At 33.5% G+C, this 16,583-nt stretch overlaps 2 protein-coding genes across 3 annotated transcripts; both read right to left on the minus strand.

Moving 5' to 3' along the window:
• Window positions 1-3,408: 3,408 nt before the first annotated feature.
• LOC110428193 (transcription factor MYB106-like) lies at window positions 3,409-5,355 on the minus strand. The gene is made up of 3 exons (XM_021443938.1): window positions 5,145-5,355; window positions 4,899-5,028; window positions 3,409-4,368 (listed from the first exon to the last, which is right to left on the minus strand). Exons 1-3 carry the CDS (start codon window positions 5,275-5,277, stop codon window positions 3,513-3,515), a joined length of 1,119 nt encoding a protein of 372 aa, XP_021299613.1. The 5' UTR covers window positions 5,278-5,355; the 3' UTR covers window positions 3,409-3,512.
• A 6,438-nt stretch (window positions 5,356-11,793) lies between these two features.
• LOC110428270 (transcription factor MYB16-like) lies at window positions 11,794-14,223 on the minus strand. 2 transcript variants are annotated; one of them, XM_021444056.2, is made up of 3 exons: window positions 13,999-14,223; window positions 13,719-13,848; window positions 11,798-12,824 (listed from the first exon to the last, which is right to left on the minus strand). In XM_021444056.2, exons 1-3 carry the CDS (start codon window positions 14,129-14,131, stop codon window positions 11,927-11,929), a joined length of 1,161 nt encoding a protein of 386 aa, XP_021299731.1. In that variant the 5' UTR covers window positions 14,132-14,223; the 3' UTR covers window positions 11,798-11,926. The 2 variants fall into 2 exon arrangements, with proteins under 2 accessions (XP_089641760.1, XP_021299731.1); XM_089785634.1 differs by having other exon boundaries at window positions 11,794-12,824; window positions 13,719-14,223.
• Window positions 14,224-16,583: the final 2,360 nt, after the last annotated feature.

Consider the following 16,583-nt stretch of genomic DNA (forward strand, 5'->3'; position numbering starts at 1 on the left):
GTAAGCTGCTTTTTTCCACTTAAAGCCTGATCGATTATCTCTCAGTCAGAGACTCACAGCTCGGAATGAAAAAAACCAATGAAGTCTTCAGGACCAAGCTATCCCAACCACCTACACATTCCGAAAGAGCATTCCTTTTCCTGGTAAAAATTTAACTAAAATGAATTAAAAAATAAAAAATAAATTATTATTATTATTATCAATTCATTATTCATTAACAAAGTTTAGAACCACTCTTCATTAATCTTGAAAAAAAGGTAAAAAATAAGTACATATTCGATCAAAGTAAAATTCTTAGATCATTTCTCTTTCTCTTTTTTTTATTAGAAAGAAATAAAAAATAATACACTTATGTTAAAATAATACGTGAGAATACAATTTTTATAACATCACTTAATAAAACTAATGCACTGTCACTAGAAAAATCTTTGAAAAAACATCGTGTTAATAAAATATTGAAAATTCATATAAACAAAATAAAATTTATCAAATAATTAGATTTACAATACATATAAATAATACTGACTTGTTATTTTTTCTTCAAAAGATCTTTGATATATAAATCCAATCAAAGTAAAATTTTTGGATTACTCTTTTGAGTAACTTTTCCAGACCAAGCCCCAACTATTGATTAATGATCATGTACAGCTATGTAGGATCGACTAGCATATGGGCTAAGCATGAGGTCGGTCCCAGCCCAAACCATTGTTTTTTTTCACTATTTTAATAATAATTTGAAAACGTTTTCCTCCTGTTGGCAGTGTAGGTGTGATTTCCATTAAATAATGAATGCATATTTTCTTTGTAAGATTATTATTTGCATAATTTTTTTCTGTTACAGGGGAAAGAACAAAACAAAATTAACTACGTCATTCTAATCCATAATACACCTAAAGTGTCTGTATATAAACAAGTGAAAATACTACTTGGAGGAATTTCAAAAATATGTAACTCTAATGATAAATTTTCATAATATAACTATTTAATTGACACATTAATTAGTTTTATGATAAGCGTAAAAAATTGAACAATCTCAATTTCATAAAAATAACTTCTTAATATCTCTTAAAAGATAAGCATTCGGATCCATAGTAGTACTTTGGCTGAAAATTTTCTATATAGCTAGAAAAAAATCAAATTCAACCTGTACTTTTTAGTAACTCCTATTCCAACATAAACTTAAAGTTTGATAAATAATCCAAAGTTTAGCTGTTAAAGAGGAAGAGATGTCGACCATGTATGTAAACCCCACAATCTAATTACCATTCTCATCCGTGGTCAAACCACCTGTCGCTGTCATTCCCGATTACCCTTTAGCAGTCCCATGCATCATCAATAAGTTTGACATAGTGTTGCTTGAGTTTCTCCCAGACGATCGTAATTTCATTCCCCATTCTCTATGCTCAAAGTAATCCCATGCCACCTTTGCCTTAGTCCAAATGAAAGACTGGTAAAAGATACTCATATTTACATAATTTTTAATTTATTAGTAGCACTGTATATTAATAGCTACAGGATCAAACAGTCACCACCTTAATAAATTTCTCTTTTTTTGCTTGTTTCTGTATCACATAGGTCATAGGTCGGCAGGCCATATGATCAGAAGTACTGTAGCCCCGTCACTTACACATACTCCAACAACATTCCATTTTGTTATGCTTTAGATTTGAGATTGGACAACATGATTGCTCCAATTAGTGCAAGAAAAATAAATTATTTAGTGACCACAAATTATTGCCAAAATGGGGTTAGAAATTCAATGGAGTCATTGCTATAGCTAGAACGTGAACACCCCAATCTAGCTAGCTACAAGTAAATTAGAACAAAATAAGGGTTTTAATTTTGAAAAAAATAGTTTCATTTTCATGAGCTCCATTTTTTTTATTGACGTGTTCCAATCCCGAATTAAAAAAATTAATTAGATTAATTAGCAAAGTATATACATCTATGTAGCATAAAAGTTTTTGGTATATTGTACAAAGAAAAATGCATTGTTGGAGCAGTAATAGATATAAAAAGATATTGGTGAAAAGGAAAGGAAGGTATTTATTAAAGATATTTAAAAGGGCCCAACAAGATTAGATGATGTAGGAGATGCAGCCATTATTGCTACTAAATAACCATAAATAAAATGGATATATATCAATGAAGCTGATCAAATTCAACTCATACACACCTATATCACACGCTCTGATGCAACCACCGCCATTCTTCCCGTTTATTAATCCCTCTCTCTCTCTCTCTCTCTCTTCTTCATTTTCTTCTGTATCAAACTAATTTCTATTTCAATTGGATAATTGGCAAGAATTGAAATCGATGAGTAGATAATTCTATAATTATTTTTGATGTAAAATCTTGAGTCGACCAGCGAATAGAGAGGCTTGCAATTGTAACTAAGAGGAAAGCCACAAACAATGGGAAGGTGCTTATGCTTATATCCCCGATTTTACAGCGATACTGATTTTGGCAGTGGTAGGCTGAGACAGGAGACTCAGAGAGACTAAAGCTGACTGCAGTGTGGCCCATCCATTAATTGATTCATATTCAATGGGAACTGACAAATACACTATGGAATAAACGGTTCTACGAAACTGCAATTTTTAAAGCTACACTGTTTTCAACAGGTAATTCCAAGGTTGCATTCGTCCAATCAAGTCCTAGCTAGTAATATGGTTTGCGTATGCCAAAATTTTTCCGGAAGCTAGCTTGTGTTTAGTCCACTCAAACTATAGAGAAATCTTACATAAATTCTAGCTTGTTTTCTTTCAGCTGACTGAACTAACTAATCCAGGTCCCCTAGTCTGAGTCGAAAGGCTTATGCATCTTCCCCAAGCTTTGAACACAAGGAGTGAAAGCATCAGGCACCGGTAATGGATGCATTGCTTTCTTGGAGACTGATAATTTCTCTCTCAAAATCTGTTATATCTCTTCCATATTCACTTCTCGTCACAGCCATATATAATTCGATAAAAATTGAACTTATCAAGTTGAATTTGCTTAAAATCCATGATCCAAGAGAGATTAAAGACTAGTAGACTATATACCAAAAAAAAAAAAACCAGAAAAATCGTTTGTACAAAAGAATTCGACTTTCACCAGTCCATAGCAAGCTAGTTAGTCTCTCTTAAAATGTGGTTAAAAGACAAGTGGAACATTTTGTCCTGATAATTTAGACAAAGTTTTTGTGAGATGGTGTAGTAATTTTTAAAATAGGCAGGATGATACAACTCCTCTATATGGCCATATATAGGATCAAGAACAGGCAAAGTAAAATGGTGTACTGACGTTTCCATGTGTGCTCAAGATTCAATCAAGAGTAGAAACTCATGAAGCCAAATGAAAGAGAACAAGATAGCATCATCTGTTGCTCAATTGCTGATCATGGCTTTTAAATTAGGTAGACTAGAACCTAGTGACTTTTATTAATTTGAAAGTTTTCTCGTTACAGTTAATTGGAATGCGAAGGCACTTATCAATCAAATTCTAGAGCTGGGAGTACTCTTATCCAACTTTCAAAACACAGGTGAACCAGATGGTGAAGCATTCACCAAATTAAGTATGCTGTTCCAGTAATTCTTGTTCTCCTCGAAAGAACTAGGGTAGCTTGTTCCAGACAAGTTTTCGCCGGGCGCCATTGATGAATTCTGCTGATGGACAGAATCACAAACCATTATATCCGAGTAACCTTCCATCATATTTTCTGCCCTGTATGAGTCTTGAAACCATGCACTCTCTGAGGAGTAGGCCATTTCATGCAATCCCATTGAGTTATCCAATCTTTCCTTTAACTCGGGAATTTGGCTCGACTTCTCCAGACATTTCCAATCATTCCCGCCACTGTCCTTTACGATCCCATCACCTTCACAAGGATTGATTGAGTTCCCGACAAAGTTATCATTGAATCCAACAGACGACATCGGCAAGGTGTTTTCCATGAAGTTCAACGTTGAGGTTGGAGACTGGAGGTTGTCACTGTTGAAGGTGAACAATCCGGTGACTACACCTTGCCACGCTTTGAGTACATCAAGGCATTGCGGTCTAGTTGCTGGAGCCACAGCATTGATGGATAGTGGAGCCGCCGAGGAAGAGGCGGAGCCATGCTGGTTTTGGGGAGGGTTCGAAACTAATTTCGACTCTCTGACCAATCTAGCTTCGGCTTCCAACCTAGCGCTCTCCCACTGGGCCATGTGGCTAAGGTTGGCGGCATCCTTGGGGTTACCACTGGCGGACCCGAGGGCATCGGTTTTGGGCTTGTGTGTTACGGGATCAATCCCCATCTTGGTCAATCTTTTCTTGAGATGTGTATTCCAGTAGTTCTTGATCTCATTGTCTGTTCTTTTAGGTAAATGAGTAGCTATAGCCGACCACCTGTGGAACATAAATTCCAATTATATAAGTCCAATAACCTCCATGACAAAAGAAAAAAAAAGGTAGCATTGCTTGATGGTATATATATTCTACATGGCGATGGTTTCAATGGCGGGATGATTATTAACAAAAATCTAGCTGGGTAATCACTGTAATATAGTTGCTACACGGTGTCGATATCACTCGGGGAGTATCATGACCTTGTCAAAAATGGAATAGCAGCCTGGAGTAAGCGCTTGATACTGTCGCCATTATGCAGTCATTACAACCGCCAACTAAAAGACTCGTTGCTCCTTACCGTACTATCTCTACCTATAAACTCCCTGCCTAAATCTACCCCAAGGGAATACCATCACCTAGAAGAGGATATCCCCATTAAAAGGAGAAACAAGGAACAAGATCTCTCATCAGAACCATCAAGCGACTGGTAAATACCAAAACGATGAGGGAATGGCAGAGGCTAGACAGCGGTACTAGATAAAAAAATTTTGAATGCTGAAGCAAAATTAATGCGCTTTGGTTTTGTTTACCTGTTTCCAAGAAGGGCATGGAGTTGAATGATGGTCTGTTCTTCCTGTAAACTGAACTTCCCTCTTTTGATATCAGGTCTTAGGTAGTTAATCCACCGTAATCTACAACTCTTGCCACATCTCTGAAGTCCTATATATATATAAAATAAAGCCAAAAAATAAGGTAACAGTTAACAAGATTTGCTACAAAAAATGAAGGCCATCTAATAGTACTTAAAGGGGAACGGAGTAGATGGTATTAATCACCAGCTTTTGCAGGCAAGGCACGCCAGCTTCCATGGCCATGTTCTTCAATGTAAGCCAAGAGTTTTTGATCTTCTTCTGGAGTCCATGGCCCTTTCTTCAACCCCACCTTCTCGCAACATGGAGAACGCCCCATATTCTTGGAAATTAAACCAACCAAACGTTAGAAGAAGAAGAAGAAGACAAAGAAAGAGAGATTACGTAGTTGAAAGCAAGGAAAATGTGGGGAGAGATGGGTGAAGTAGAAATATGTGCGTAATATATAGGCCATAGTGTAGTAAATATGATCAGTTATATGACCCTTATACCCTTCACTACAAGGAAAGGAATTAGATTAATCAATTAATTATGGATAATGTGATTTTATATTTATATATGTTATTTGCTAATCATAAGATTCACAATTCTTTTTTCTTTTTTCTTTTTGATTTGAAACAAAACAAAATTCAATCTTTATTTTTTATAATAAAGAGATACATACATCACTATTGAATCAAGTAATTACGTATCGTAATTTATCAAAGTGTTTAATATTGTGATAGAAGGTCGATTCAATTAATTTATAAATTAAAAAATTAATAGATATGTTTGTGGAATTAATAAAGCCATAATCAATAATATTTGGTGGTAGTAACACAAATTACATTGTTTTTCACATAAAATTAAAAATATTCAATTAAACTACTAAACACAATTTGTATTATTACCTTCACTACTTTGTTTTAAACCATTCATTTTTTTACTTAAAAGGTTTTATTACAAAATCAGAAGCGTGCTGGTGATAGGTATATATGTATTGTAATATAACATGTCTCAAGTGCTTTTCTTTTCAATTTTTTCTTTTTGAATTATGATGTTTTTTAAGCTTTTCTATTAATAAAGATAATTGTTTGAGAAAAGAAAAAAACGTAAATGAGAAAAAATTATGGATTTAAAATGAACTAACTAAATGGTAACTTTCAAATTTAATGAAGGCTTTATACTGGAGTCGATATTTTAAGTGTTTTTTTTTTAATTTTTAAGAGCTATTTTTTTTAAAATTTTTTTGCATCTAAACAATTGAGTTATACCACCTCTTTTCTTTTTGAAGGAAAGAAAAATCATAAGACTAACAATATAAAAGCTTAAATTTCATTTTAATTAGCAAAATTCTAATAACTTTTGTATTACAAAATTTATGCATTTATGAATTTTATCCAAAAATTGTGACAAATTTAGCTAATGTTAGCAGTTTATTAGTGTTATTCCATCATATATAATAGTTAATAGTCATGTTGATGATTAAATATTGTTGATTTAAAAAATTTTAATGCGTAGTCAGCTAATTTGAAACCTTTGTGATCCTTTGGGACATTGGAGAATTGGAACCAACCCAAAAAAAATCTTAATTACCTATAGGTATGAAATTCTTAAGGGTAATAGATTTTTTTTTTTGAGAGGTAAAATGAGTATGCTATATTTCGAAATCAGAGCGAGGGATCAGAGTACATATACAAGCATCGAAAACCGCAGTAATTGCAGTTACCTAAGGGTAAAGGATAGAAGCGTCTTTGCAGAAGTGCAATCATGATATTTGGTACTATATGGTAGTAAATACATATAGATAAAATTGGACCATTATTTAAATACTTACTATTATATAAATTTGATAGATAAGATTAAATAAGTAGAGGAAGGCAAATTGGCGACAGACATTATCAGAATGTACTCTTTAGAAATTATTCTGGGCCAACGCTTTGTTTCATGGTTTGCACATTGGGGTCACCCTTCTTTATTGCCTGCAGTCTAGAGGCACAAGCAGCAGCAGCAGCATAAGTTTTGATTTATTCTTTACATGAAGTTTTAGTTTAATAATTAAACCTTTGATTTGTCTTATAATTAAGGAAATTATAAAATCGAACATTTCTAGTTATACAGATGCATATTGTGCATTTACGTATGGTATGCTATACCTTTATGCCATATTTAAAATCAATATACAAAAAAGCAGGTGAACAGAAACCATCCTGCTTCAAAGGCACACATCGCCCCAGCCCCAAGGCAATTTTCTGTCCCCCAGCAGATCAATCACAACCTCTCATCCAGACCTGTTGGTACCAGACAACACCTAAACCAGCCACTATACATTCTCAAATTCTTGAGGTGAAAGAGCATAATCATAGTTAATCCAAACAAAATCAAGTGGCCATAGTACGCCACTTTTACGAGGCTATATATCAGCATCCCTGTTAGCTGACCTGGCTATATGTCTGATCTTCCACCTAGAAAGCATCCTAGGCAGCTTAGATATCAATATGAAAATGTGTCTCATTTTCTAGGGGACTTCATGGGGATTTAGGACCCATTTAACCACATTAGCAGAATCAGATTCAATCTCAAAACTATAATCTTTCAACATTGACAGAGAGAAAACGAGAACAACATCTTTCACGGCCAAAGCTTCCGCCATGTTGACATCAATCACCCCCACATAAAGATATGTTAAACTTTAGGATGGATATGCTTTACATCTATATTTTCATGTCATATATTCTAAATTTACATAATATTTCATCACACGTAATGATAATAAACTTATACAATATATATTTGGTATGTATATATAACGAGTTTATCATATAACATGGATTTCACATGTAACAACATTATCATGTTGTACTAGTCAAGATAAAGTTTGTTGATTTTATGTTAAATTTTGAAGCAAACATTCAACTTAAAACTAATTGTATTGTGACGGGGCTGCTTGAGCAGAATTTTGTATAGAGTATTGACTTAATGAAATCTTTCATGACCAATCAAAAAGAAAATTCCAATTTTGTTGTTAATCCCAAAGGTTCTTCCCAAATACAGGATAGATAGACTACTTCAGGAAATTAATCACTCAGGTATCCACATTGAAACCTACTGAACATTTGGAATGAACTATTCATATATTCATGATTATTCTTCAAGGATGTGTGTGTGTGTATATATATTTGGTTATGAAAGTAAAAGAGAAGAGATGGAAAGTTGGTTCTACGTGTATATACAAATTTATTCTCAGAACATGGCTAGCGCCTGACATTTGCTTAAAATATATTTATTTCGAGTGGGAAAAGCCATGGGTCCAAAAACACATTAATACCACCAAACATTTTGATCAAAGGTTGAGCTTCACACAGATAAATGCTACGTATTTATTCAACATAACAAATGGTATTAATACCTTTTGTTTCTTCATTTATCAGGTAATAAAATGGATATTTATTCTATTAATATCCATAGATTTTATTACTACCTAAAAGTTTGTCTGTAATGTGAACATAATCGGGTAGGGAAAGGAAAATTGATTTAATTGCAATAATTATGATAAACTACAAACTGTTGAGAATTTGTGATGATCAATCAATTAAGCCAGTGCGAGCAAAAGCCACCCCACAATCGTCACCCAACACAGAGAGAAAGAGAGAGAGAGAGATTATTCATGAATTCTGCATTTAAAGTAAATGGCACTATAATTGAATTGAAGAAATAAAATTGTGGAACTACTTACATTTCCATGGAATGTCCAAATTACTCTTGGCTGGAATCCGAATTAAAGTCTGGCAAGTTGCTGGAAATTTCTTTATTAAATTGTGATTAATTTATTGGCTTTGTTGTTTTAGGTAAAGGCTTTGATGTTGTGTTAATGTATGCCCTATATTCATTGCAAATTGTACTAATTGATTGAAGGTTGTAATTGCCCAATGCCGACCTCATCATCCTCTTTTTCTTTTTCCCAATATATTATAATTCAATAATAGTAAAGTTGAATAAAAAATTTAATTTAATAATTAAAACATGATTTTTAATTCAAAAAATAAGACCCAAAGCTTTCCTGTTCTCGAGCTGTTGTACTTTTCTGAATGTTTTCCCTATTTTTATATACTTTTATCAATCTAATTTACACGTTTTAAGTGAGTATTATTTTTTGACACCAAAATCAAAGGTAGTATTTATATTTTTTAAAAACAAAATTGAATACTGAAAAGTGATAAAAGTCAGAAAAGGCTGTGAGTCAGAAAAGGCTGATTTACGAAGTTTCCCTTTTAACTTCTTTTCATATTTTGAATTGATAATATTTATGGGCAATAAGAAAGAAAGAAAGAAAGAAAGCAGCATTAATCCAAATCAATGTCGACGGGTGAGGGCAGCTGGTGTATGGTTGTGGGGTGTGAAATTCTCTTTCACGTGCCTTTACAAGATTTCCTCATGGTGGTTTCTTTTTGGTTTTTCTGTTCTCTTTGACACTGATTCAAAGGCAAAACAGCAATAAAGAAATGTTTGATTCAATTCGAGTAATCATTGTCAACCTTCAAAAACTTCAGTTGGCGATGATATTGTTTCTTGCACAGTGGAAAGAAGACCACCCAAAAATTACACATGATCATTTTGGGACCGTACAGTTTTCAATATAATAAATCGTCATGAAGCCTACAGGGAAGAAGACATATCTTCTGGTGGGATTGAATCAACGTCTCTCCCCTTGGGAAGAATTCAATTAATTTTTGCTGGGCTCAATCCTTTGCTGTGATTAATGACATCCATACTCACTGGCATGCCAATTGGGATTTGTAACGTTTGAGGTTTTAATTAGTTCGGGTTTTGATTTAGTCAGATTTGATCGTAATTTGTTCTTAATCGTAAACATATGTAAAGATTTACAATTGTGATTATGATTACATTAGCTTTCAATTACCTATTACAATATCAAATTAAAATTTTATTTAGCTTGAGCAAGTACCAAATCCATAAGATTTGAATTCAAAATCAAATTTTCATCTATAGACCAAATTTCACACTTCGTAATACCAATTAAATTCAGCTTCTTTTTTTTTGAATAACGTATTTAACATTGTTTCTTAAATGGAGTTGATCAACTAAAAAAGATAAAAACTTAACTCATCATAAAACCATAGAAGGGTGTTTTAAAAAAGTTGGTTGTGAAAATTAATCAATAGAAAGAAATATACATGCAGGAATCTAAACCCAATACTTTAAAATATTTATGATTCCCCTGTTTCCACACCTTCATGCCTGTCAAACTGCCTTTTACCGCTGGAGCCTGGAGGCAAAGGAAACAATCCATGGATATTTGTCCAATCAGGGAGATATTCCTGCCTGCAGCTGGAGGGAGGGCTAAAGATATTGTTTACACTGTTTACCAAAACTGGTTGCGAAGAATTTCTTTCCACTACCAACAAATTGTACTTGGTAACCATGAGCCCAATTGAATCAAAAAAATTTGTAATAATTAGCTTTAATTACTCAGCTACTTCCTTAAATGTGCCTTCATGTGGGCACTCTGACAGCACTGATTCAGAAAACTGAGACTGCTATATATATATATATATATTTCAACATTTAATTTGTTCCCACAGCTTATTTTTCCTTTGCGAGCATGAAAGAAAGCGATGCCAAGACATATTGAAGGTTTGAAGTTTCAGTTTTAGTTCACTGTCTTCAAAATTCAATTAAACCACTTTTTGGGTTGCAATCTTGGAGACCTAACATTGAATTTATCAGCTCTTAAATGTGATTATCTCAACCTTGACAAAATCAGTCACTTGTACACGATTCTGTTTGTTCTGAATTAGGCAACTAATCAGCTTGCTGTTTATGGAGGTGATGGGTATTTTGTTGAATCTTTTCTTACCTAGTTATTTGGGTTGGCCTAACCAAAACCCTTGTCAAGGCCTACCCTAAATATACTATAGGTTAAAGCTATATGCGGTCCTAGGCAAAGACCCTGGATCCTGTATCTAGTTTATTGGTCAATTATTATTATTATTTTTTGAAAGGTAGTAACTTTCATTAACAAAGAGGGAATTGAGAGTTCCCTTGAACTATACACAATCATAGCCCATGATTTTGGTGTGTTATCACAAGGACAGAACCAGCACAACAGACCAAATAAAGGCTACCAGTAAACAAAAAGAGCCAGGCTAGCAGAATCCTAGGTGAATGCGTTATTTATAAAGATTAAATTTCAGAAGATCGTGATAAGTAAATTATTTTGTCACTCACAATATCTCATCGCATTTTTAAGTCTATAGTCATTTATGGCTTGATATGTTTCCCAATTGAAGAGTAGTTTGTTCGCTAAGTAATGATTAATATTGATAGTTATGATGAGTCATTGGCACATCGCAACTCTTTTGGCTCAAATGCAAGTCATTTCTCAATTAAATTTATAAAATCATTAAGAAATCTTTGAGCACCAACTCAACAAGTACTCTAAATGGCTCATAGCATTCAATTTTCTGAGCTAATATCTGGCATGAAAGAGGAGATCGATCATTGTTGAATTTGATACAAGCTGAAGCTTCCAGCAAGGTTAATGGAACTACTTTTAATTACCTTTACATATGCGAGACCTTGTCCACCAGCTGCTATCCGGTCAAAAAATATACAGTTACTAAACTATTTTGGCAAGAAAAGAAACAAGAGTGATAGGAACTCGATCAGTAGTAGTGTAAGGAGGAAGGAGAGATTGTAAGTGTTCAATGATGATTGTTGTTCTGTCATTTACTTTAAAAGTGATTAATATTTATCTTAAATCGAATCATTGATTCGATTCATGATTTTATATGATTATTTTCTAATCACTTTTCATATAAAATTTTGAATATATATATATATATATATATTATTTCAATAATAAAACAAATAGAGATTGATGTAATCTCTAAGATAGATTTTGATGAAGAACATTTTCTTTGTTACAAAAGATCGATGCCACAGCTCAAAGTTACTACAGCGAGACCTTAACAGAACACTGGTGAACCACATGGTGAAGAATTCACGAAGTTGAGTACACTATTCCAGCAATTACTATTCTCCACCATGTTGCCATTGCAACTTTCAATCGATTTCTGGTCACCCATGGATGAATTCAGAACGCCAGAATTAAAAATTAAAGCATCTGACAAATCCTCCATTATATCTGCAAGTGGTACATTTTCATTTCCTATCCTGAATGAGTCCTCAAACAATGCGTCACCTGCGGAATCCGTTACATGTTGCAATTCGACGAAGCTATCCAAAATTTTTTCCTCAAGTTCTTGCATTTGGTTAGACATGTGATCAACGCATTTCAAACTATCTTGGCCGTCTAAGTCCGTACTAGCTGTTCCTCTCCATCCGGTTGATGCACTCTCATGGAGTCCCATTTCACCATCTGTACGGCCAGCGAGTCCATTGACCGGAGCTCGAACCGTTCCATTCGGGAAACTGAGAGTCGAGGTTGGGGACCCAAGATCCTGGCTGGAGAAGGCAAACATGCCAGCAACAACGCCTTGCCAAGCTTTGAGTACGTCAAGGCACCTCGGTCTACCGGGTGTTGCTGCAGCAATGTCTTTGATCAGCTGACCCGAAGTGGGGGAAAACTGGGTTTTTGGTTGGATAGGATTCGAAACAACCTGTTTTGACTCACGGACCAACCTAGCTTCAGCCTCGAGCCGAGCACTCTCCCACTGAGCCATGTGGGTTAAATTTGAAGCACTCTTGCCTGGACCAGACGGGAAGATTGAGGCATCTGCTCGAGGCTTGTGGGTCATAGGATCAATTCCCATTTTGATTAGCCTTTTCTTGAGATGTGTGTTCCAATGATTCTTGATCTCGTTATCAGTTCTCTTTGGCAAGTGAGCTGCCATGGCTGACCACCTAAATGAATCGATTCAGACGAAAGGTGACAAAATATGATCAATGAATTAATTTCATATACTTTTTATGGTAGAATTAATTTCAAATATAAAGAAAGAAATCGATGAAATCAGCATCATAATTACCCTGGAAAAATTTAATGGAGTTTCTATTGGAGCTGCAGAAATTTATTAATAACTATAAACTCGACTTTCTTTTACTCGATCAAATGAATGGAATCAAAAACTGTTTGAACACCTTATAAAACAAAAAATAAAAAAAAAAATTCATTTAACACTAGAAGCAGACCTAACTGCACTCAAAACATAAAACTAACAACACCAAAATCAAATTAAAACCACACCCAAAATAGAACATAAAAAGGTCATCAGCATCAGCAGACTATCCAAGATATATAACAGAGCAGTAGAAACTATATAATTTTGACTTGATGACTAAAAATTATGGCTGGGTAAAATTAAACTGATTGTTAAAACGTCATTCATATATAATTAATTAATGTTAAAACGCGATGCTTTTCTTTTACTTTTGTTTTAATTTTATTAATAGAAGAGTAGGGAGCTGAAATAAACCAAGAATTTTTTGGCAAAAAAATGCCAAAAATAATTGTATTTTTTTCCTTTGTTGTATATATAATTAGATAAACATAACAAGAAAAAATGTGATACTTAAAAGTAAAGTTAAACAACCTAATATATCATGTCCTAAGTTTTGGCCCAGTAGACAATAACAAGTAACATGATATACATATATATATTATAATATATATTTATATATATTCTCAATTTATCCTATTTTAAGAAAGGTTTGGTGTCTGCTTGGAATGGATATTCATGGGTTTTTCTTTCTTTTCTGGTAAGGATGAAAGCCATGAAGTAGTGAGAAGCTCTTTACCTATTTCCAAGAAGGGCATGGAGTTGAATAATGATTTGCTCTTCTTGTGAACTAAACTTTCCTCTTTTGATGTCAGGTCTGAGGTAGTTAATCCACCTGAGTCGACAGCTCTTCCCACATCGTTGAAGTCCTATATATATACATATGCATATATATATATATATATATATATATATATAAAATACAGAAAGCCAATTACAAAAAGAAATTAAACATATAAAATTGAAGCTGGATATAAAATTAAAAGGGATTGTATACATGCATATATAAAAACAATCACCAGCTTTCTCAGGCAAGGCACGCCAGCTACCATGGCCATGTTCTTGGATGTAAGCAGTGAGTATCTTGTCTTCTTCGGCTGTCCATGGTCCTCTCTTCAAACCCTCTTTCTTGAAACAAGGAGACCGACCCATTTTTTTTGCAGGGACAAATGCCAAGAGAATACCGGCAAAGGGATTGGAAGAGAAGGAACAAGAAGAGAAGAAGAGTGATGGGCAAATTTAAAAGCTTTGGTGCCAAATCTATATAGACGATAATAATCACTGGGGTGTACATGGAAACTCATCAAGTATAAATTACTCCAACTACTTCATGAATGATGACCCCACGTGAAGAATGCTTTCAAGTTCTACAAAACATTTCTTTCTTTTAGAAAATCGATCTAAGTTTTATAAAGATGTGAAAAAAAAAAGTACTAGCCTCGAAATAAGTTTGTAGACTTGGAATCCTAAATTGGAATTTTTTGAAAAAAAAATTGTGAAGAAAAAGTCGATACATAAATTTAATGAAATATTTAAAACTAATTAATGATTACCACAAGTAATTTTTAATTTAGTTTATTATAATATAGGTGTTTATTGAAGTTGCGTTTGTTATTGAAGCTCTAGGTCTCACATATGATTGAAATGTATTTTAGAGCCCCTTCATATGGTTAGGTAGAATTTATGATTTAGTTATTATGGCCTAATCTAAGCAATTGTTATACTTATCTGGAAGAGAATTTTTTTTTTCTCAAACAAGTCCTTTTTATTAATAAAAAGTAATTTACAAAGCTTCACAATTTCAAAATATTGAATTGAAAAAAAAAAAAAACATAGTTCACCTGTAATGACACTAAATACTCAGAAAAATGATAAATACAGTAAGACTTGTCAACTAGATGTAGACCTGTCGAGATGACAATGGACTTGCCAACAAGCGTGATCAAAGGTAATTAAAATTGCCATGGGTTACAATAGTATTGTACTGGAACGTACCAACACTATGTCTTTCACCGGCCGGTCGAGAAAAAAGAAATGCATTGGTGAAATGAACAAGATTTTAATTTTGCGGAATTAATAGTTATTAAAATTACTTTTTAGGTGTTTTTTATTATTATGTATATAATTTGATATATATATATATAGATCTATAACTTTATATGAGTATTTTTTAATTATATTTCATATAAAATCCTAAATCTATCACTGCATATAAAACACCTGTTACTAATCCTAAATCTTACCTGTTACCTCATTGACTCCATCCTGTTTATTTGTCAGTGTGAGTTGAGAAGTTGAATCAAACTCGAAAATAGTCCTCCCTTGATTATAGAAGAAGTAGTCCAAATCATGAGATAAATGGTATATTTCTTAATGGGATCGATAACTTGAGAAAAATTGTCTGTAATATTACGTTTGAGTATAACCTTAGAGACACTAATACTTCTGTGGAGTAATTTCTCAAAAAAAAAATTTGAGATTGATAGGGGAAAAAAAGAAGAAGCAAAATTTGGGTTTTATGAATGTACAACATAGGGTTGCACGATAGCCTGTTCTCAAACTGACAAGTTTAATCAATGTATTTACTTTTGGAAAGAAGAATGGGTCCTAAACACATTAATGTATTACAGACCAGACACGAGATTAAAGATGAACTGATGAAGTTGAGGTTCAAATTTAATGGCATGCAAATTAATTCAAGATAAGATTAGTAATTTCAGTAGAGTTATATTTACCTGAAAATTTGTCCCGAATTTATAAATTTTGAGTCTGTTGGGTTCTTGCAATTATGGGGCCACTGCGCCTTAACTGTAACTAATAAATCACTTACTGTAGATTATATAATCCAAAATAATTTATATATGTGATTTTTTAAAGAAAAAAACATTTATATTTGTATTAATAAAAAAGAAATCTATAAAAATACGAGTCAAATCTCTAATCTTTTGATTAAACAGGATGCGATATGTTGTGAAAAGTATAGTACCATTCGCAGGACACAATTTTATAACCACTTAAATCCCCATTTATGAAGTGATCCAGGTCGGGTAACCATTGTTAAGATGGTGTGCCTGAATGTAGTTCATCCTTCCCAGTCGAATTTAGTTTCCCCTTTGTACTTAAATTTATTGCCAATGGCCCATTTTAATATAGTCTCAGGACTTGCCTCACCTTCCCTACATGTATAACTACTACTTCATAGACACTGTTTCAGAACAAGAAAAAATACTCCTCTCCTCCATTTGTAACCCCCCCCCCCCCCCCCCCCCCCCCCCCCCCCCCAAGGTCCTAAGATGCCAAAGCTAATAATCTTCATTAATGATTAACCAAGGATAGATTTAACCCATTCTTTTGTTAATCTCGATTGTTCAACGTCTTGTCTTGAAGTATCGATAAATCCTCATCAAACATGATTTAAAATGTAAATATCCTGATATAAACAAACAAAAAAAAATTACATATTTACAGTGCTAACTTCAAAATTGAAACATCTTATTTACTTTTGAATTTTGTAACTCTCAATTTCTCATTTTCCCTCATCTGTCATGTCTATAGGTGATTTGGGGCTGTCCCCCTTTCTCATTTTTTTAACCCTTCTTTAAAT

Source organism: Theobroma umbraticum, unplaced genomic scaffold, assembly GCF_002168275.2.
Source record: "Theobroma umbraticum cultivar Fairchild unplaced genomic scaffold, ASM216827v3 scaffold_31.0, whole genome shotgun sequence".
NCBI lineage: Eukaryota > Viridiplantae > Streptophyta > Magnoliopsida > Malvales > Malvaceae > Theobroma > Theobroma umbraticum.

Excerpts from the sequence above, each read along its gene's own strand:
- LOC110428193 (XM_021443938.1), bottom strand. The coding sequence starts at position 5,277 with ATGGGGCGTTCTCCATGTTGCGAGAAGGTGGGGTTGAAGAAAGGGCCA. Across the intron at positions 5,029-5,144 it reads TGCCTTGCCTGCAAAAGCTG|GACTTCAGAGATGTGGCAAG; the intron begins GTGATTAATACC and ends ATATATATATAG. Across the intron at positions 4,369-4,898 it reads CATGCCCTTCTTGGAAACAG|GTGGTCGGCTATAGCTACTC; the intron begins GTAAACAAAACC and ends TATGTTCCACAG.
- LOC110428270 (XM_089785634.1), bottom strand. The coding sequence starts at position 14,131 with ATGGGTCGGTCTCCTTGTTTCAAGAAAGAGGGTTTGAAGAGAGGACCA. Across the intron at positions 12,825-13,718 it reads CATGCCCTTCTTGGAAATAG|GTGGTCAGCCATGGCAGCTC; the intron begins GTAAAGAGCTTC and ends CGATTCATTTAG.